This window comes from Naumovozyma castellii, chromosome 3 (assembly GCF_000237345.1).
Source record: "Naumovozyma castellii chromosome 3, complete genome".
Classification (NCBI taxonomy): Eukaryota; Fungi; Ascomycota; class Saccharomycetes; order Saccharomycetales; family Saccharomycetaceae; genus Naumovozyma; species Naumovozyma castellii.
Genome location: NC_016493.1, coordinates 413,102 through 431,146, shown reverse-complemented (window position 1 = coordinate 431,146; position 18,045 = coordinate 413,102). Strand labels below are relative to the sequence as shown.

General features: G+C 38.9%; 7 protein-coding genes and 1 non-coding gene across 8 annotated transcripts; 5 read left to right on the top strand and 3 right to left on the bottom strand.

Moving 5' to 3' along the window:
• Nucleotides 1-42: 42 nt before the first annotated feature.
• LGE1 (Lge1p) lies at nucleotides 43-741 on the top strand (the record flags this gene model as incomplete). The annotated part of the gene is made up of 1 exon (XM_003675536.1): nucleotides 43-741. One exon carries the CDS (start codon nucleotides 43-45, stop codon nucleotides 739-741), a length of 699 nt encoding a protein of 232 aa, XP_003675584.1.
• A 497-nt stretch (nucleotides 742-1,238) lies between these two features.
• Nucleotides 1,239-2,366, top strand: SUR1 (mannosylinositol phosphorylceramide synthase catalytic subunit SUR1; the record flags this gene model as incomplete). Its single annotated transcript, XM_003675535.1, has 1 exon — nucleotides 1,239-2,366. One exon carries the CDS (start codon nucleotides 1,239-1,241, stop codon nucleotides 2,364-2,366), a length of 1,128 nt encoding a protein of 375 aa, XP_003675583.1.
• Nucleotides 2,367-4,162: 1,796 nt separating this feature from the next.
• NCAS0C02260 (alkene reductase) lies at nucleotides 4,163-5,521 on the top strand (the record flags this gene model as incomplete). Its single annotated transcript, XM_003675534.1, has 1 exon — nucleotides 4,163-5,521. The coding sequence occupies one exon, from the start codon at nucleotides 4,163-4,165 to the stop codon at nucleotides 5,519-5,521; it is 1,359 nt and encodes a 452-aa protein (XP_003675582.1).
• A 2,855-nt stretch (nucleotides 5,522-8,376) lies between these two features.
• Nucleotides 8,377-12,903, top strand: PDR12 (ATP-binding cassette multidrug transporter PDR12; the record flags this gene model as incomplete). Its single annotated transcript, XM_003675533.1, has 1 exon — nucleotides 8,377-12,903. One exon carries the CDS (start codon nucleotides 8,377-8,379, stop codon nucleotides 12,901-12,903), a length of 4,527 nt encoding a protein of 1,508 aa, XP_003675581.1.
• A 584-nt stretch (nucleotides 12,904-13,487) lies between these two features.
• Nucleotides 13,488-13,973, bottom strand: GRX5 (monothiol glutaredoxin GRX5; the record flags this gene model as incomplete). The annotated part of the gene is made up of 1 exon (XM_003675532.1): nucleotides 13,488-13,973. One exon carries the CDS (start codon nucleotides 13,971-13,973, stop codon nucleotides 13,488-13,490), a length of 486 nt encoding a protein of 161 aa, XP_003675580.1.
• A 260-nt stretch (nucleotides 13,974-14,233) lies between these two features.
• Nucleotides 14,234-14,305, top strand: NCAS0Ctrna1C. Its single transcript has one exon. It is a non-coding gene; the product is annotated as a tRNA-Cys (tRNA).
• Nucleotides 14,306-14,495: 190 nt separating this feature from the next.
• MFM1 (Mfm1p) lies at nucleotides 14,496-15,716 on the bottom strand (the record flags this gene model as incomplete). Its single annotated transcript, XM_003675531.1, has 1 exon — nucleotides 14,496-15,716. One exon carries the CDS (start codon nucleotides 15,714-15,716, stop codon nucleotides 14,496-14,498), a length of 1,221 nt encoding a protein of 406 aa, XP_003675579.1.
• Nucleotides 15,717-16,090: 374 nt separating this feature from the next.
• ALD6 (aldehyde dehydrogenase (NADP(+)) ALD6) lies at nucleotides 16,091-17,590 on the bottom strand (the record flags this gene model as incomplete). The annotated part of the gene is made up of 1 exon (XM_003675530.1): nucleotides 16,091-17,590. One exon carries the CDS (start codon nucleotides 17,588-17,590, stop codon nucleotides 16,091-16,093), a length of 1,500 nt encoding a protein of 499 aa, XP_003675578.1.
• Between the last annotated feature and the right edge of the window lie 455 nt (nucleotides 17,591-18,045).

The window sequence follows — 18,045 nt, the reverse complement described above, 5'->3', positions numbered from 1 at the left end:
CTAGATTAATACAAGGTAGAGACAGTAAGAGCAAAAGTTAAGATGAGTAGTGAAGATAGAAATGGAAGTGGAAGTGGGAGTGGGCACCATGCCAGTCGATACAATGATTCGTCAGTCCCCGGTGGACGTCATATAAGTGGACCAAGAGGACGAGGAAGTGGATATTACAGAGGTAGAGGACGTGGGTATTATCGTGGTAATAGAGGCGGGCCGTATTTGGGGGGAGCTGCAGAGGAGACGGACAACACTAGCACGTACCATGGTGGTCGGTATGGTGACTCGGCGGCATACTACCATCCTTACCGAGGCGGGTACCGTGGAGGTGCTCGTCGAGGAGGCTACCACAACAGCATGGCGGCTAACACCAACGCCCCATATCACGGACCATCGCGGTTGGATACGCCGCCTCCACCACCACCACCACCAGCAGCGCAAGCACAACAGCAAGCATCTGCGATGGCGAATGGCGGAGAGACAAGACGGGGACACAAGAAGCGGATAGACGAGCACGAGTCGCCCTTTCTGTATCTGACGGAACTGGACCAGGGCGACGAGGCCTCTGTGGCAGAGGCCAAGAAGGTGTTGGCGGCGAGCAGCACACTGGATGGGGCCCTGCGAGCCAGCTACTTGAGGCGTCTGGCGAGCGAGACGGAGGTGTCGTTGCTGTCCAACCAGTGTGAGCGGGACACTCTCAACGTGCAACTGACACAGGAGAAGCTCGACTCGCTGCTTCTTGGCTGATCCGGGACAGTAAGTATAAGTATGTATTTAAGTACGGTTATCTAGTCTAATTCACGCGTCGCGCCTTACCCCACAGAGAGGCCCCAGGAAATCCCACGGCTGGGTCCGCGCGTCGTGCGCGTGTTTCTGGGCGCGTTGCGGCGGCCACTTGTGGCGTTTTGCTTGGCCGTTTCTGTGCTGCGCCCACTTGGCTGAGTTTTCGTTTCCAGTTCCTTCTCCTCTGCCTGTCAAAACAACAAACAACGTTTCTTTTCCTCGTGAAGCTGCTATTTAAGTAGAATACCAACATCTCTCTCTGACCATCCCGTCCTCCTCTCTCGCCAACTCAACTCATCGCCGCTGCTACTGTGCTAAACTAAGCCCTCGCTACCGCTACCTATATTCTTCCTTAACAAACAAACCAAACCATACCGCCCCGTCTGCATATGCAAATATAGTGAGTGACTCCTCTGCTATACATACCAAAACAACAAACCAAAAAACAAAGGAAGCCGAATATGAAAAGAGAACTCAAATTCCTCATCTACGGGAACATCCTCCTGCTCTCCTTCATCGTCTACTACACTTTCGACCTGCTCATGATCTGCATAGATGACACGACAAAGGAGGCCTTCACGGAATCAGAACTCAAGATTTCAAATAAACTACAAAACTCAACCTTGCAAATACCAAAGATAATACATCAAACATACAAGACTAACGACGTCCCCAAGCACTGGATCAAGGGACAACAGAGATGTAAGGACATACATCCAGATTACGAATACATCCTATGGACCGATGAAATGGCATTGAAATTTATAGATGAGAATTTTCATTGGTTCCTCCCCACTTTTAAAGCCTATAAATACCCGATCCAAAGAGCAGATGCCATTAGATATTTCGTACTGTTGACCTACGGTGGTGTCTACATAGATTTGGATGACGGTTGTGAAAGAAGATTGGACCCACTCTTAACAGCCCCGGCTTTCTTAAGAAAGACTTCCCCCATCGGGGTCTCCAATGATGTCATGGGTTCCATTCCAAACCATCCCTTCTTCGCCAAAGTTATCAAGTCGTTGAAACATTATAATAAATCATGGTATATCCCATACATGACCATTATGTCCTCCACGGGGCCCCTATTCGTAAGTGTCGTTTGGATTCAATACAAGAGATGGACAAGACAAACTTCCTCCAACATGATTAAAGTCTTGCAACCAGATGATTATAAATTACATAAGGGTTCTTTCTTCACCATATCAAAGGGATCCTCATGGCATATGGATGATGCAAAATTCATGAAATCCCTAGAGAATCATATCCTATCGTGTGTCGTCACAGGCTTCGTCTTCGCCTTCTTCATATTGTACGCACAGTACTGTTTCTATTGCTTCCTTTGTGCTCCAAAGAATTCTTACAGTAAGTACGTTATCCTACTCCTAACAAAGGCAAGAGACTTGTTCACTTTCACGAGGCAGAAATTATACTCCTTCAGGAAGGACGACCCAATGATGATGGGCACCTCCTCCTCCTCCTCATTCAGTATGCAAATAATGGATCGTACAAGAAAGGATTCAAACGCAATAAGGATACCACCAGATCTGGAAAAGGGGAAAACTCAACCATCTACCGTCCTTCGCTGATTATTAAAACATTTTCTTTGCGTGCGTGCATGAATGCATCGTTATGTCATCTTATATTTTACTGCGCTTCCCGCGCCACTCATTATTATATGTATTATTTATATTAGTTACGTTTAAAAAGTCATTCAATGTTAAGTGTCTTTGTTCTTGAAGGAAATCTTTTTTCTTGGCAGCGCCAAGCCAAGCCAAAATAAAAGAAGAAAAGAAAAAATGCACGTGTGAGGAGAAAAAAGGGCCTGGTGTATATTACTTTTCAAGACTAACAATTATTATGGAGTTGATCTGCTCTCTCTTACTGAAAACCTCTTTGTTCTCGTACACTAGTAAATATCATAGCCACATATTATCGAGAATCTTGGGTTACGTTCGGGGTTGTTTTTTTTTCAGATAAAGAAAAGAATAAACCCTAGCTTGTTGAGAAGGGGTAGCAACCACAAGTTAGAAAACCGATTACTACTGATACACATTACAGTTTTATATTTCAACTTATATCAATACAATCAATCTTGATTTCTTGCCTCATTCTTTAAATATTACAAAATAAAATAAATAACTTCTGTGTCTGTTAGACGTTAGAGAAAATTTTTTAAACAGTGTAAGTCTCGCTCAGAAGATCAAATTGAGCCTCCTTTCAACTTTATTTATTTTGTTAACTTTGGGCATACAAAGCTTTAAGATATCTGAAATTGTGTTTTGGAGTCCGGTATATCTTTTTTTGCTGAACTTTTAAGCCATGGAAGGCTGGAACTAATGATGAGTCCTAACTTGCACGGGTGATGAAATATCGTTGGATAGAAATTTACCCACGCAGTTTCCAAGAAAATGACAAACCCATAAAGGAAAACCAAACACTCATAACCTTTCTAACTTCTGGAAGGGATAAAATATCTGAAAATGAAAAGGTAATAATAATGTAACGCCAACATTTCAATTTGTTATCCAATAACTTATTGATATAGATCTCAAAGTTAGTTCAAGATGGGCTCTCTTAAAACCTGCTCTATTCCAAGAATTAACCACATATACTCATTTTCAAATTCTGTTGTATAGATTATCCACTTTAATTCCCAAACCACTCATTGATTCATTGATGAATTTGATAATTTTATGCCTACAGGTATGGAAACAGAGCTATTCACTTCTTAAAAAAAATTATTAGCATTGACGCTTTGTAATACCGTCTTTGTCAATGGAACAACAATTTAATTGAGGGTCGTATTGAAAGTTAACGATGTGTGGAAATCTTGCAACATTTGGCTGAGAAGTAGAAGTTTGCCTGCATATGTTCCGATGTTTTTCAAAGTATTAGTAATACCAATTTAGATATCAGTTTAAAAGCTGGTAAAGTTCCCAGTAGGGACAAAAATGACGAGGAAATTATATGGTGCCGGTGATGCCTACCAGGATATCTTGGACCAAAACATGGTGGACAAACTATTATAGTAAATTCAAACTTATCTTCATTAATAATCATACCTACGTCATGGTAAAAGATAGTATACTAAGATTTAATCTAAGATAATAACAGTAACACCCTAACCACCCGTCTGCTGCCATATCCGACATTCTGTATACACAATTACCAATCTTAGTACTGTATTCTTAGTCAAAAAAAAAACTACTGCTTACTTCAGTATGGTTGCTAAGCATCAGTGCCTAAGAAAGTGTCTGACAAATCAGTGTCAAAATGACAAAGGAATCTCTTATGCCGCGAATCGTCCTGCGAACTATCTTAGGACGCCCCCGTGGCATTTGTGGACGGAAGCAAGAACGGAGTAGAGACGGATCAATTATGGATGCCTTCTTTCACAAATAAAGAAAAAGTCCACAACAGAAAAGATTATAAAAGGATGATCAGAATGGGATACCTCAATTCCAACATCATTATAAATCTTGTTATTTTTTTTTTAGAACAACAATACATCAAAAAACTACTAAACTACAAAACAACGATGCCTTTCGTCAAAGATTTTACTCCAGTCGCCCTAGGTGACACCAATTTATTCAAGCCAATTAAGATTGGTAACAACAAATTACAACATCGTGTTGTTCTACCACCTTTGACCAGAATGAGGGCCACTCACCCTGGTAATGTTCCAAACAAGGACTGGGCTGTCGAATACTACAACCAACGTTCTCAAAGACCTGGTACTATGCTTATCACTGAAGGTGCCTTCGTCTGTGCTCAAGCCGGTGGGTACGATAACGCTCCAGGTATCTGGTCCGATGAACAGGTGGAACAATGGAAGAAGATTTTCGCCAAGATCCACGAAAACAAATCTTTTGTCTGGGTTCAATTATGGGCTCTAGGTAGACAATCTTATGCTGATACTTTAGCCCGTGACGGTTTACGTTATTACTCTGCCTCTGACAATGTCTACATGGATGCTGAGCAAGAAGAAAGAGCCAAGAAGTCTAACAACCCACAACACGGTCTAACCAAGAAAGAGATTAAGGAATACATCAAGTGTTATGTCCAAGCTGCTAAGAACTCCATTGCTGCTGGTGCCAATGGTGTGGAAATTCACAGTGCTAACGGTTACCTTTTGAATCAATTTTTGGACCCAATCTCTAACAAGAGAACAGATGAATATGGCGGGTCCATTGAAAATAGAGCTCGTTTCACTTTAGAAGTTGTCGATGCTCTTGTGGATGCCATTGGTGAAGAGAAGGTTGGTGTTAGATTCTCTCCATACGGTATTTTCGGTACCATGTCTGGTGGTGCTGACCCAACTTTATTAGCTCAATATGCTTACATTTTAGGTGAATTGGAAAAGAGAGCCAAGGCTGGTAAGCGTTTAGCTTTTGTTCATTTGGTGGAACCACGTGTTACTGACCCATTCTTAACTGAAGGTCAAGGTGAATACACTGACGGTACTAATGATTTCGCTTACTCCATCTGGAAGGGTGTTATTATCAGGGCAGGTAACTTGGCTTTACATCCAGAATCTGTGAAGCAAATGGTTGCTGATGACAGAACTTTGATCGGTTACGGTAGATTCTTTATTGCTAACCCAGATATTGTTGACAGAGTAGAAAAGGGTCAACAATTCAACAAGTATGATAGAGATACTTTCTACGCTATGACCGCTCACGGTTACACTGATTATCCAACTTATGATGAAGCTATCAAGTTGGGTTGGGACAAACAATAAATGGATTCATAGCTTAGCTCATTGACTTCATTTTTTATAGTAAATTATTCAAAAGTCATTTATAAATTTTTTTTACATTTATGTTAGTAATCCTTTAATTCAAAGTAATCTTTGTTTGTTTTTCAATTATAACGTTGGATATCGGGAAACAAGTCAACTTATAAATATTTCGTCCTCTATTCATTCGTTCTTATTTCCCCTGACAAGAATCCATTAGTTTAAAATCTCTCGTTGTGGTATGGATATGGGATCTCGCAATTCTTCCACCTCTCAAAGTCTGTTGTTACCACGACGTTTACCGATTTTCTTGGCATTCATCCTTGGTCTTCCTGTCCTATTTCTACCGTTTGGTCTAGACATCAACATTTTTCTTCTTTCCCGAATCGCAGCAGATTGTAAAGATTGACGGCGGTTCCTATGTTGTTTCAGATAAAAACAAAAAATAATCTTCTGGAATCTTCTGGTTAACCCTTTCCAACAGAATCATGGCTGAGTCCCAATCTTCACAATCTTTCGACTTAGCTTCCGCCAAGGTCTCATTACCTTGTTGCTGCATATTTCCAAACCCACAGATTTCATTGTTCCGAGCCCGAATGTCTTCATTGTTAACAGGCGGCACGCGACCGTAGTCGTTCTGTCTTTCATTAAAGCGTTTGAGACTTATCGCTGGAAATACGTCATGCTTCCTCTTAGCTTTTCTACTAGCAACTCTGTAACTACTTGCAGAAAACCTGTTCCACAATTTCAAACTGCCCATACCATAGAAATTGGAATTTCTATTTCTTGGTTGGTTTCATATAAGCAACACCTTATCACCGACTTTGAACTGTGCTTGAAATATTTTCTTATTTCTTTCGATTGAAATACGTTCTTGCTCGGATGCTATGGAGTGACTAATATCCTCTCGAATAGCCTTTGAACGCTGTAATATCATATCCAGTTGAGCCTTGAAACTTCTACCTGTTTCTTGTTCGTCACCCAACGGATCTCTCACAGATGGCTGTATAGGATTCAATAGTCCAACAAATCTCGGATAAAAAGCATACGCAGCTAAGGATAGAGTTCCTCTACTTGTGGTAGTTGTTATAACCAAACAAATCCGAACATAGGTAATAAGTCACTCCAACTCTGGGGAGATTGTGAGGAAAATTCTTCAACCAGATATACCTTCAGAATACAAAATTCAAATTCTCGACGCATAGACGAGTTAAACTCCTGAGAGTTAAACTCTCTGTGTCTACTCTTAGTATCTTAGCAATCCATCCTATAGGAACACAAGTCTACATTTCAGGACGGTTGACTTTATTGATCTCTACCTGACACCATCCTGTCATTTATCAATTTTTTATTTGTATTTGAAAGGAAGAATTATGACGAATATACGGAAAACTATGTTAACACAACAACTAGAAAACAATCAAAAGATCTAAACTGAATATTCAATGTAATGAGCTTCTTCTCAAATGGATACCATCCGAACTTGGGTAACGGAAAAGCCTCCAAATGCCAATAAAAAGAATGTCAAAATGGGTACCTTGTAATAAATCAAATTATTCAAGCAATTTTGTTGGTATATCTTTGCTTTTGTTAGGTCAATTAGATGTTTATTATACTATTATGTTATTAACGTAATCAACAACACCCTAAATGAGAGAATCACCTATAGCAGAAATCTACCTATAATTAATGATAATTGAAGTTTGGTGACGTTCGCTGAGCTAAACTGAGAAGACTACAAATTTATAGAACAGCTGTTAAAGTGATCCCAAAGATAGGGACGATTGAACCTGATACTTACATCCGAGACACGAAAAGACACGTCATAAAATTGTCTGGCTTCGGAGTTCTAAACTAAAATTAACGCAAGGTTCGAAGAAACCAAAATAGAACTACAACATACGTACTTTTCACACCAAGCCATCTTCATGATTTGTAGCCAAGCCAACAAATGGTGTGTATTTTACGCAAGTTAAAGGTATGGATTCACTGAGCCATTAAGGGACGTGTCTACGGACCAACGTACGAAGCCGTTCACCCAGTAGGAGAAGAGGATACCAATGAGCCATATAAAGCTTCGTATACTCGCGCCTCTATCTTACTCAGATAAGGTTAGTACCGGGATCACTGTCACTGATAACAACGCACCTACCCTGATTGTAACGTTTCAAGACTCCGAATTCCGAGATAACCGCCAGCGTTTCTTTTCCCATAATGGCGACCGGCTCTTAACTTGGGCCCATAGAGCCTTGCGGCTTTTTGAAAGGGTTACCCGGGCTGGAAACATAGCATTTGGGGGATCCGGAATTCGGATGTCAATGAATTCGGTCCCTACATACGGACCTTCTGCGCCTTTTTCTTAGCAGACCGATCACCGGTTTCGCAAAAGCAAAGATTATTGTCATTTTGCCGCTTTAGAACCGAACGACTCTTGAAGTTATTTTGGTAAGTCGGTTCTTACATGAATCTTAAAATTTTTCAGTTGCACCTTCAACTTCAGTTGCCAATGGCTATTGCTTGCTACGCAGAAGCCATCTCGACTGAGTTCATGATTCATAACTCCCGCTAATCTCTCCAATCAACCTCGGCTCTTATCCAATCAACAATTTTACAATCGCAAACAAAATGTATAAATATAACTACATCAAATCAGGCATCTTGCTTTCTTCAACTTGAGATGTTCTCTATCTAATAGTTCCCCTTCTCGAACAAACCAATTTAAAACATCTTCAAGTGTGTTCTGTATTTGTTCTGTGAACGCATCAATCAAGAGAGATATACTTCAAACTTCTTCATTAATAGACTCTATCCAACAAAGAAATCAAAGCAAGTAATCTCTTTTTCACTTCACAGTAATTATGTCCTCCTCTGAAGAAAAGGACGTGAATTCCAAATCACATAATGATGACACGAACTCATTTGCTGATTCATTACAATCATTCGAAGCTGGTAATGCAGCTATCGATGAAAACATGGGTGCTCATTCTCAATTATCCCGTCATTTGACCAATATCTTATCTAATGAAGATGGTATTGAAAGATTAGAATCCATGGCTAGAATCATTTCTACAAAGACAAAGAAGGAAATGGATGCCTTCGAAGTCAACGAATTAGACTTTGATTTGAGATCTCTTTTGAACTATTTGAGATCTCGTCAACTAGAACAAGGTATCGAACCTGGTGATTCAGGTGTCGCATTCAGAAATTTAACATCTATCGGTGTTGATGCCTCTGCCGCCTACGGTCCAAGTGTGGAAGAAATGGCTAGAGATATGGTTAATTTCCCTAAACATTTAATGAACATCTTTAAGAAGAAGGGTGACGTTCCATTAAGAAATATCATTCAAAACTGTACCGGTGTGGTCGAATCTGGTGAAATGCTTTTCGTCGTCGGTAGACCAGGTGCCGGTTGTTCCACTTTACTAAAGACTATCTCTGGTGAAACTTCTGATATGGTCGAAGTCCAAGGTGATTTCTCATATGATGGGTTAGATCAAGCTGAAATGATGAGTAAATATAAAGGTTACGTCGTTTACTGTCCAGAATTAGATTTCCATTTCCCAAAGATTACCGTTAAGGAAACTATCGATTTCGCTTTGAAATGTAAGACACCACGTACTAGAATTGATAATATGTCAAGAGCAGAATATGTGGATTCTCTAAGAGATATGTGGTGTACTGTCTTCGGTTTAAGACATACTTATGCTACTAAGGTCGGTAACGATTTCGTTAGAGGTGTTTCAGGTGGTGAACGTAAGCGTGTTTCTCTAGTGGAAGCCCAAGCTATGGGTGCCTCCATCTATTCATGGGATAACGCTACTAGAGGTTTAGATGCTTCTACTGCTTTAGAATTCGCTCAAGCTATCAGAACTGCTACAAATATGATGAATAATTCTGCCATTGTTGCCATTTATCAAGCTGGTGAAAATATTTATGAATTATTCGATAAGGCTACTGTGTTATACAATGGTAGACAAATTTTCTTTGGTCCTGGTGATAAAGCCGTTGAATATTTCGAAAGAATGGGTTGGGTTAAGCCAAATAGAATGACATCAGCTGAATTCTTAACCTCGGTTACTGTGGATTTCGAAAATAGAACTTTAGATATTAAACCAGGTTATGAAGATAAAGTACCAAAATCTGGTGCTGAATTTGAAACTTACTGGTTGAATTCTCCAGAATACCAAGAAGTTCTAAGAGAATACGAAGATTACCATCAAAGACATTCTCCTGAGGAAACTAGAGATAGATTGGAAGTTGCCAAGAAACAAAGATTACAATCAGGTGCTCGTGCCTCTTCTCAATTCGTTGTTAACTACTGGTCTCAAGTTTATTACTGTATGATTCGTGGGTTCCAAAGAGTTAAAGGTGATTCCACATATACAAAGGTTTATCTATCTTCTTTCTTAATTAAAGGTTTGATTGTCGGTTCTATGTTCCATAATATTGATAATAAGAAACAATCTACTACCGCTGGTGCTTACTCTCGTGGTGGTTTGTTATTTTATGTTTTGTTATTTGCCTCTGTTACATCCTTAGCTGAAATTGGTAACTCTTTTGCTAGTAGACCAATTATCGTTAAGCATAGATCTTATTCCATGTACCATCTTTCTGCTGAATCTTTACAAGAAATTATCACTGAATTTCCAACTAAATTTGTTGCCGTTTTAATTTTGTCTTTAGTCAGTTATTGGATTCCTGTCTTGAAATATGAAGCAGGTGCCTTCTTCCAATATATGCTTTATTTGTTAACTGTTCAACAATGTACTTCTTTCATTTTCAAATTCGTTGCCACTACTACAACTGATGGTGTCACTGCACATGCTATTGGTGGTCTTTACGTTTTGATTCTTTGTATCTACGCCGGTTTTGTTTTACCAATGGGTCAAATGCATCATTGGATTAAATGGATTCATTTCATTAATCCTTTGAATTATGCTTTCGAAAGTTTAATGGCTACAGAATTCCACGGTAGAGAAATGTTATGTTCCCAGATGGTGCCAAATGGTCCAGGTTACGAAAATGTTTCCATTTCAAATCAAATCTGTAACTTTGTTGGTGCTGTTAAGGGTAACTTATATGTTAGTGGTGATACTTATATTGACAAGAACTTCCATTTCGGTTATGATCATGCTTGGAGAAACTGGGGTATTAACGTCGTCTGGACTGCCTTCTACATTGTCCTTAACGTTGTCTTATCTGAATACTTGAAACCTTTATCTGGTGGTGGTGATCTGTTATTGTTTAAGAGAGGTCATATGCCAACTTTCGGTACTGAAAATGCTGATGCCAAGACTGCTACCAGAGAAGAAATGATGGAAGCTTTGAATGGTCCAGATGTTGATTTGGAAAAAGTTATTGCTGCTAAGGATGTTTTCACATGGAACCATTTGGACTACACTATTCCATACGATGGTGCTACTAGAAAATTACTATCTGATGTCTTTGGTTATGTTAAGCCTGGTAAGATGACTGCCTTAATGGGTGAATCTGGTGCCGGTAAGACTACTTTGTTAAATGTTTTAGCTCAAAGAATTAATATGGGTGTTATTACTGGTGATATGTTTGTTAATGCTAAACCATTACCTGCTTCTTTCAATAGATCCTGTGGGTACGTTGCTCAAGCTGATAACCATATGGCTGAATTATCTGTTAGAGAATCTTTAAGATTTGCCGCTCAATTAAGACAACCAAAATCCGTTCCAATGGAAGAAAAGATGGAGTACGTCGAAAAGATTATTACATTATTAGGTATGCAAAACTATGCTGAAGCTTTAGTTGGTAAGACTGGTAGAGGTTTAAATGTCGAGCAAAGAAAGAAATTGTCTATTGGTGTTGAATTGGTTGCTAAACCATCTTTATTGTTATTCTTGGATGAACCTACTTCTGGTTTGGATTCTCAATCCGCTTGGTCTATCGTTCAATTTATGAGAGCTTTGGCTGATTCTGGTCAATCCATCTTGTGTACTATCCATCAACCTTCTGCTACTTTATTCGAACAATTTGATAGATTATTATTATTGAAGAAAGGTGGTAAGATGGTTTACTTTGGTGACATTGGTGAAAATTCCCAAACATTGTTAAGTTATTTCGAACGTCAATCTGGTGTTAAATGTGGTATTTCTGAAAACCCTGCTGAATATATTTTGAACTGTATCGGTGCTGGTGCTACTGCCAGTGCTGCTGCTGACTGGCATGATCTATGGTTAGAATCTCCTGAATGTGCTGCAGCAAGAGAAGAAGTTGAAGAACTTCACCGTGTTCTCCCAAGTAGACCAACAAGTGATGATCCTGAATTGGCTGGTACCTTTGCTGCTTCTTTCCTAACTCAAATGAAATGTGTCTTGAACAGAACTAATATTCAATTTTGGAGATCTCCTATCTATATTAGAGCTAAGTTCTTAGAATGTGTCTCATGTGCTTTGTTTATCGGTTTATCTTATTTGAATGTCAAACATACTGTCGGTGGTGCTACTTCTGCTTTCTCTTCTATGTTTATGGTTTTAGTTATTGCCTTGGCTATGATTAATCAATTGCATGTCTTTGCTTATGATAGTAGAGAATTATACGAAGTTAGGGAAGCTGCTTCTAATACTTTCCATTGGAGTGTCTTGTTACTATGTCATATGATTGTTGAATGTGGTTGGACCATGATCTGTCAATTCTGTTGTTACATTTGTTACTACTGGCCTGCAGGTTTCAGTGGTAGAGCATCTCACGCTGGTTTCTTCTTTTTCTTCTACGTTTTGATTTTCCCAATGTATTTTGTTTCCTACGGTTTATGGATTTTATACATGTCTCCAGATGTTCCATCTGCTTCAATGATTAACTCCAATTTATTCGCAGCTATGTTATTATTCTGTGGTATCTTACAACCATTAGCCAAGGCCCCAAGATTCTGGATCTTTATGTTCCGTTTGTCTCCTCTAGGTTATGTTGTTCAAGCTTTGGTCACACCTTTGGTTCATAACAAGAAGGTCCGTTGTGATGCTCATGAATTGTTAGTTATGGACCCACCTTCCGGTCAAAATTGTGGTGAATATCTTGAAACCTATATTAGTAACAATACTGGGTATTTGACTAATCCAAGTGCTACCGAAAACTGTGGTTACTGTCCATACACTATCCAAGATGATGCTTTAGCAAGATTTGATATCAAATGGGTTTACAGATGGAGAAACTTTGGTTTCATGTGGGCTTTCATTATCTTCAACATTGTTGCTATGTTAGGTAGTTACTATATTATGAGAGTCAAGGTTTGGTCTTTGAAATCTGTCTTAGATTTCAAGAGCTGGTTCAATGGTCCAAGAAAGGAAAGACATGAAAAAGAATCCAACATTTTCAAGGCAACCCCAGCTGACGAACAAAAGGTCAAGAAACAATAAACCTCTTGAGCAATTGATTACATTTTTATTTCACTTTTATGATTTATAGAATTTTTGTTTACCGTATATCTTATATTCTCGTTAATTAATTAATTAAAAATACCATTTTATTATTATTATTATCTTTTATTCATCGAAGGAAAAAGCAGCGGATTCGCATCGTTATGAAAACTTGGATGACAGTTTTAGTTGTTACTTTTAGCCATCTATTCAGTAAATTGAACCCAACAAACTGACACTAATGACTACATGTGTCAACTCTCCTCGATTGTCGGATTAAGAGCAGAATCAAAGATTTCTATACAGGAAGTCTAAGATCATATAAGCTTCTAATCTCGACTCTTATGAGACAGAATAACTTCTCACCTCTTTGTTGCACAATGTACCACTTTCCTTCAGGGGAAGATGGATACTATTATACAAGGAGCGGAGTTTGTAAATTAAGCATCCATAATTTACAAGACTAAAGGCTTGAGAATACATTTATGAAAACCTGATATGTATTGAATATTCATATCATATAAAAATTAAATAAATAAGTATGGAGCTACCTATGTATATATACAGATGAATCGTAGAGGAACTTACTCTTTGGTTTGTGTAGCTTCTTGTTTCGAGTCTGATTCTTTTTCTTCTACTTCTTCAGGAACTAAGGCACGGGCTTCATCCAATAATTCTGCTAGTTCGCCCGATCTCGCCATGCTTGTAATAACATCGCAACCTCCAACAAACTCATTCTCAACAAACAGTTGAGGTATAGTTGGCCATTCTGTAAATTCCTTAATGGCCTCACGTAATTCAGGATCCTCTAACACGTTGTATGCAGCAAATTTGGCAGGATCCACACCTTGTTGACCAAGTAACTGAATTGTTGCCTTTGAGAAACCACATTTGGGGAATTCAGGCGTACCTTTCATAAATAACACCACAGGGGCGGAAGCAACTGCATCCTCAATAGCTTTCCTTATTTCTGTGCTCATAAATAATCGTGGTTGTGGGCGGAATAAAAGGTTAGAGGAGCGAATAAGAGGACTTATAGTCCTTTGGAGTTTGAACTTTGATAAAAACATGGTGAGTTCTTCCTCTTTACCTAATATTGAACTATAATAGCTTTGCTTCAATGAAACTCAATGAGATGGATCGATATACAGTAAATGCCGGTGTCAAAAATCCCACATCCTAAGTGGGTATCCATTAAGATCATTGTTGAATCTTGTCTAAATTTAAGCTTACTAACCATGAGTTAAAGTTAGCCGACCTCGGTGTTGGAGTGGCACATGATGTTTATTCTTGTTTAAATATTTCTTAAGTTTAGTTAATTTTCAAATTAGCTCGTATGGCGCAGTGGTAGCGCAGCAGATTGCAAATCTGTTGGTCCTTAGTTCGAATCTGAGTGCGAGCTAATATTTTTTTGGGCGATATGAACGAGAATATCCTCGATGGATTCTAGATGACAATAAAGACGATATAAAATGTATCTTAATGTGTATCAAAAGTATCTAAAGATTAAGAATATTTGCGAGATGGATTAGGTTCCACTGATGTAAAAATTAACGGTGGGTTAGAATATTATCTTTTCAAGACGTACTGGATTATTTTTTCATTTGTATAAATGGAGGTTCTGTTTTCCCGCTGTTTAGCAGAGACATCTTTTGCAAACGATGCAGCTGTTTTATTCCTTTAAAATACAGGAACGACATGAATATAACACCCAATCCGGTTGTCAATGCAAACCCAAAGGAGGAATTTTCCATGAAATTTTCCAAATTCATACCATAAAGTGAGCCAACCCATAATGCACCACACATTCCTAACATCCCAATACTAAATCTAATACCTAATAACATTAATTGATTCCTATTGGAATCTAAAATGATATTAATGATCTCTTCCGTTGTCTTAACATTAGATATTGCATTCTCACTCATTTGGACAATTTCATCAACATGACTATGGTAAGTTTCCAGAAGCATCTCAATTTCACTATGATCATCATGAATTCTTGGTGTACCATAATTATTGTCAGTCAAATACATCGAGCATAGCACATCATCTTGTTCCAATATATCATCCAACATATCTCTTACCAAAGTTGCCTTTTTTGAAAAGGCACTAAGTTTTTTGTTTTGAACCAAAAGAAACCTTAATTTATCCCTCGTTATACTATTCTCCAAATCTTGTAAGATGCCCTGACTGACAGTTAATAACACTTTCATTTCACTTGTCAGATTGGATAGTGCAGAAATGAAAATTGCCTCCAATGCTCTAAATTCATACGGCAGGGGATCCTGGGTTAATTCTGTGGTACTCTGATTTCTCAACCGTAGTTGTAAATCTTTCAAAAAAGTTTTATGTGCCCTAGAATCCAATGAAATTCCTGAACCGAATGAATCGAAGATGATAACCATATCCGGCTTAATGAGTGCCTTAATGGTCAATAAACTAATGAGGATGTTTTTCTTCCTGGCTAGTAAACTAGGGACCAAATCATTTTGTTTGGATTTTTCAATCTTTCTCAAATCTCTTGGTAGTAAACCTTGTGTTGACACTAGATCATCTCTTTTCATTTCCATTGATTGCGTTCCTGTCACGCCAAATGCATCAAAGACAGTACATTTGACAGTACCTGACCCGTATCCGTACAGCATGTTTTTCCTTTGTAATAGGTTCTTGTGAAGTAAGATAGCTGCTGTGTTTTTGGAGGAGGAACTTGTATTAAAGGTTGGTATGGATGAGGAAAACTTTCGTAGCGAGGACCATCGTGGTGTGATTGTTAAACTGGACCTAACAGTGCCTAAAGATAAGGGCAGCATTCACGATTAGTCATATATAGATAGAGATATCTGCAAAGTATTGTAAACCTTGTCCCTTTTTCATCAAGTTCAAATGTAGTTTCCGATTAACTTTGAAATTTAATTAGACTTTTTTTATCAGAAGTTCGCGGGCAAGGAAAAGCTTTAAACAGGGCAGACCTGTCTGGAAGGACAGACGACAAATTCAAAGATATTTTTGTTTAAATTTTTAAAATTCTATTTATTTATTTAAAGAAAGGTAAAAAGTAATGTTCATAAAGGTTCATTTATATACATATGGGAAAAATGCTAAAGGTTTCGTTGGTATTTTTTGGATATGTTCGAATTGGAGTGATTGTGGAATATGGTTTCTATATTTATATTGAAGTTGTAGATTACAACTTAATTCTGATGGCCTTTACTTCAGTGTAACAGTCGTAAACTTCTTCACCCATTTCTCTACCGTAACCTGATTGTTTAACACCACCGAATGGGACTCTTGAATCAAAATCATTGTAAGTGTTAATCCATACGGTACCTGATTTCAACATCTTGGCAACCTTCAAAGCGGTAGACAAGTTTTCAGTTTCAATACCAGCACCTAACCCGAATTCAGAGGCGTTTGCCATGGCAACACCATCTTCAATATCCTTAAATTTGGAGACAGTGACCACTGGACCAAAGATTTCTTCTCTAACAATTTCCATATCTTCCTTAACATCGTAGAAAATAGTTGGTTTGATGAAGTAACCCTTGTTGCCGATAGTTTCACCACCGGTTAATATCTTAGCACCTTCCTCCTTACCGATCTTGATATACTTCAAGATAGTTTCGTATTGTTCACGGTTGGTGATAGCACCTTGGAAGTTAGATTCATCGAATGGGTCACCGACCTTCAAGTTTTCCACGTACTTTTTAAATGCAGGCATCAACTTATCGTAAATACCTTCTTGTACGTAAATTCTTGAACCAGATGAACAAATTTGACCGGCATTCTTAAAGATACCGTTGACCAAATTAGGTAAAGTCTTTTCAATGTTTGCGTCATCGAAGACCAAATGAGCAGATTTACCACCTAATTCCAAAGTGATCTTTTTCAAATTGGAACCAGAAGCCTTGATAGCGATATCCTTACCGATTTCAGTGGACCCAGTAAAGGCAGCCTTTCTAATTCTTGGATGAGTAGTAATGGCGTTACCGACCGTTCTCCCTGGACCAGGAATGATATTAACTACACCAGCTGGGATCCCAACCTTCTTACACAAGGAAGCGAAGAATAGAGCGTTTAATGGAGTAGCTGAAGCGGGTTTCAAAATGATAACGTTACCCATGGCTAAGGCAGGAGCGATCTTCCATGACAACATCATCAATGGGAAATTCCAAGGAATGATTTGACCACAGACACCAATTGGTTCCTTAACGGTGAAATTCATGTATCCGTCCCCACTGTTAATGGTTCTACCATTAATCTTATCAGCATAGGAGGCGGCGTCTCTGATACAGTTGATGGCAAGACCGACATCCCCACGGGATAAGGCTAAAGTCTTACCGTTATCTAGAGTTTCAATGGAAGCCATCAATTCCAAATTTTCTTCCATTAAGTCAGCCAATTTGGACAAGTAACGGCCTCTAATTTTGGGGTCTTGAGTGGCCCAATCTGTGTCATTGAATGCGTGTTCAGCGGATTCCACTGCGTATTCGACATCTTCGGAAGTCCCTGAAGAGACTTCGCATACTATTTCTGCAGTGGCTGGATTTTCCACTTTAATAGTCTTGTAATCTTGAGATTTCATGAATTCATTGTTGATGAATAGACCGGTTGGTTGGTTGTATGTGATACCGTTTGGTAGAGTGATGGTTGCTGGTTCAGCAGCTTCAAAGTTAATCTTAGTCATAATTGTGTTTGTTTGTTTGTGTTATTGTATATATTAGATGTAATACAAGCAAGACAAGAAAGGGAAGTGATCGATTGATTGATGGACTGGAAAATGGATTCTTTATATAATGAAAGGAAAGTGCTCGAGGCCCCTCACTGGATGTTTTGTTCATTACATAATAACGTGCTATGATAGCAACACATTATTAATGGAAAGAAAGGATGTGGACCTGCCTAGTCCCGTCCGTGGGATAGTCTACAATATCGGTGCTAAAGGAACCGTTTACGTAGTTTGTTCTTGTGGTCTTGGCTCAAACTCGAGCTGAAATCTCATCTCGAGGCATCTCGGAAATAAGCGAAGAGGGTGAACCATGGGGCTGTTACGTAATGCCGTGTGTGGCGTGAGAGAAACATCGCAGGCCACGGTTGGCCCTCGGACCAGCGGAGAGCAAAAATGAGGGGCGCGGCTGTGCC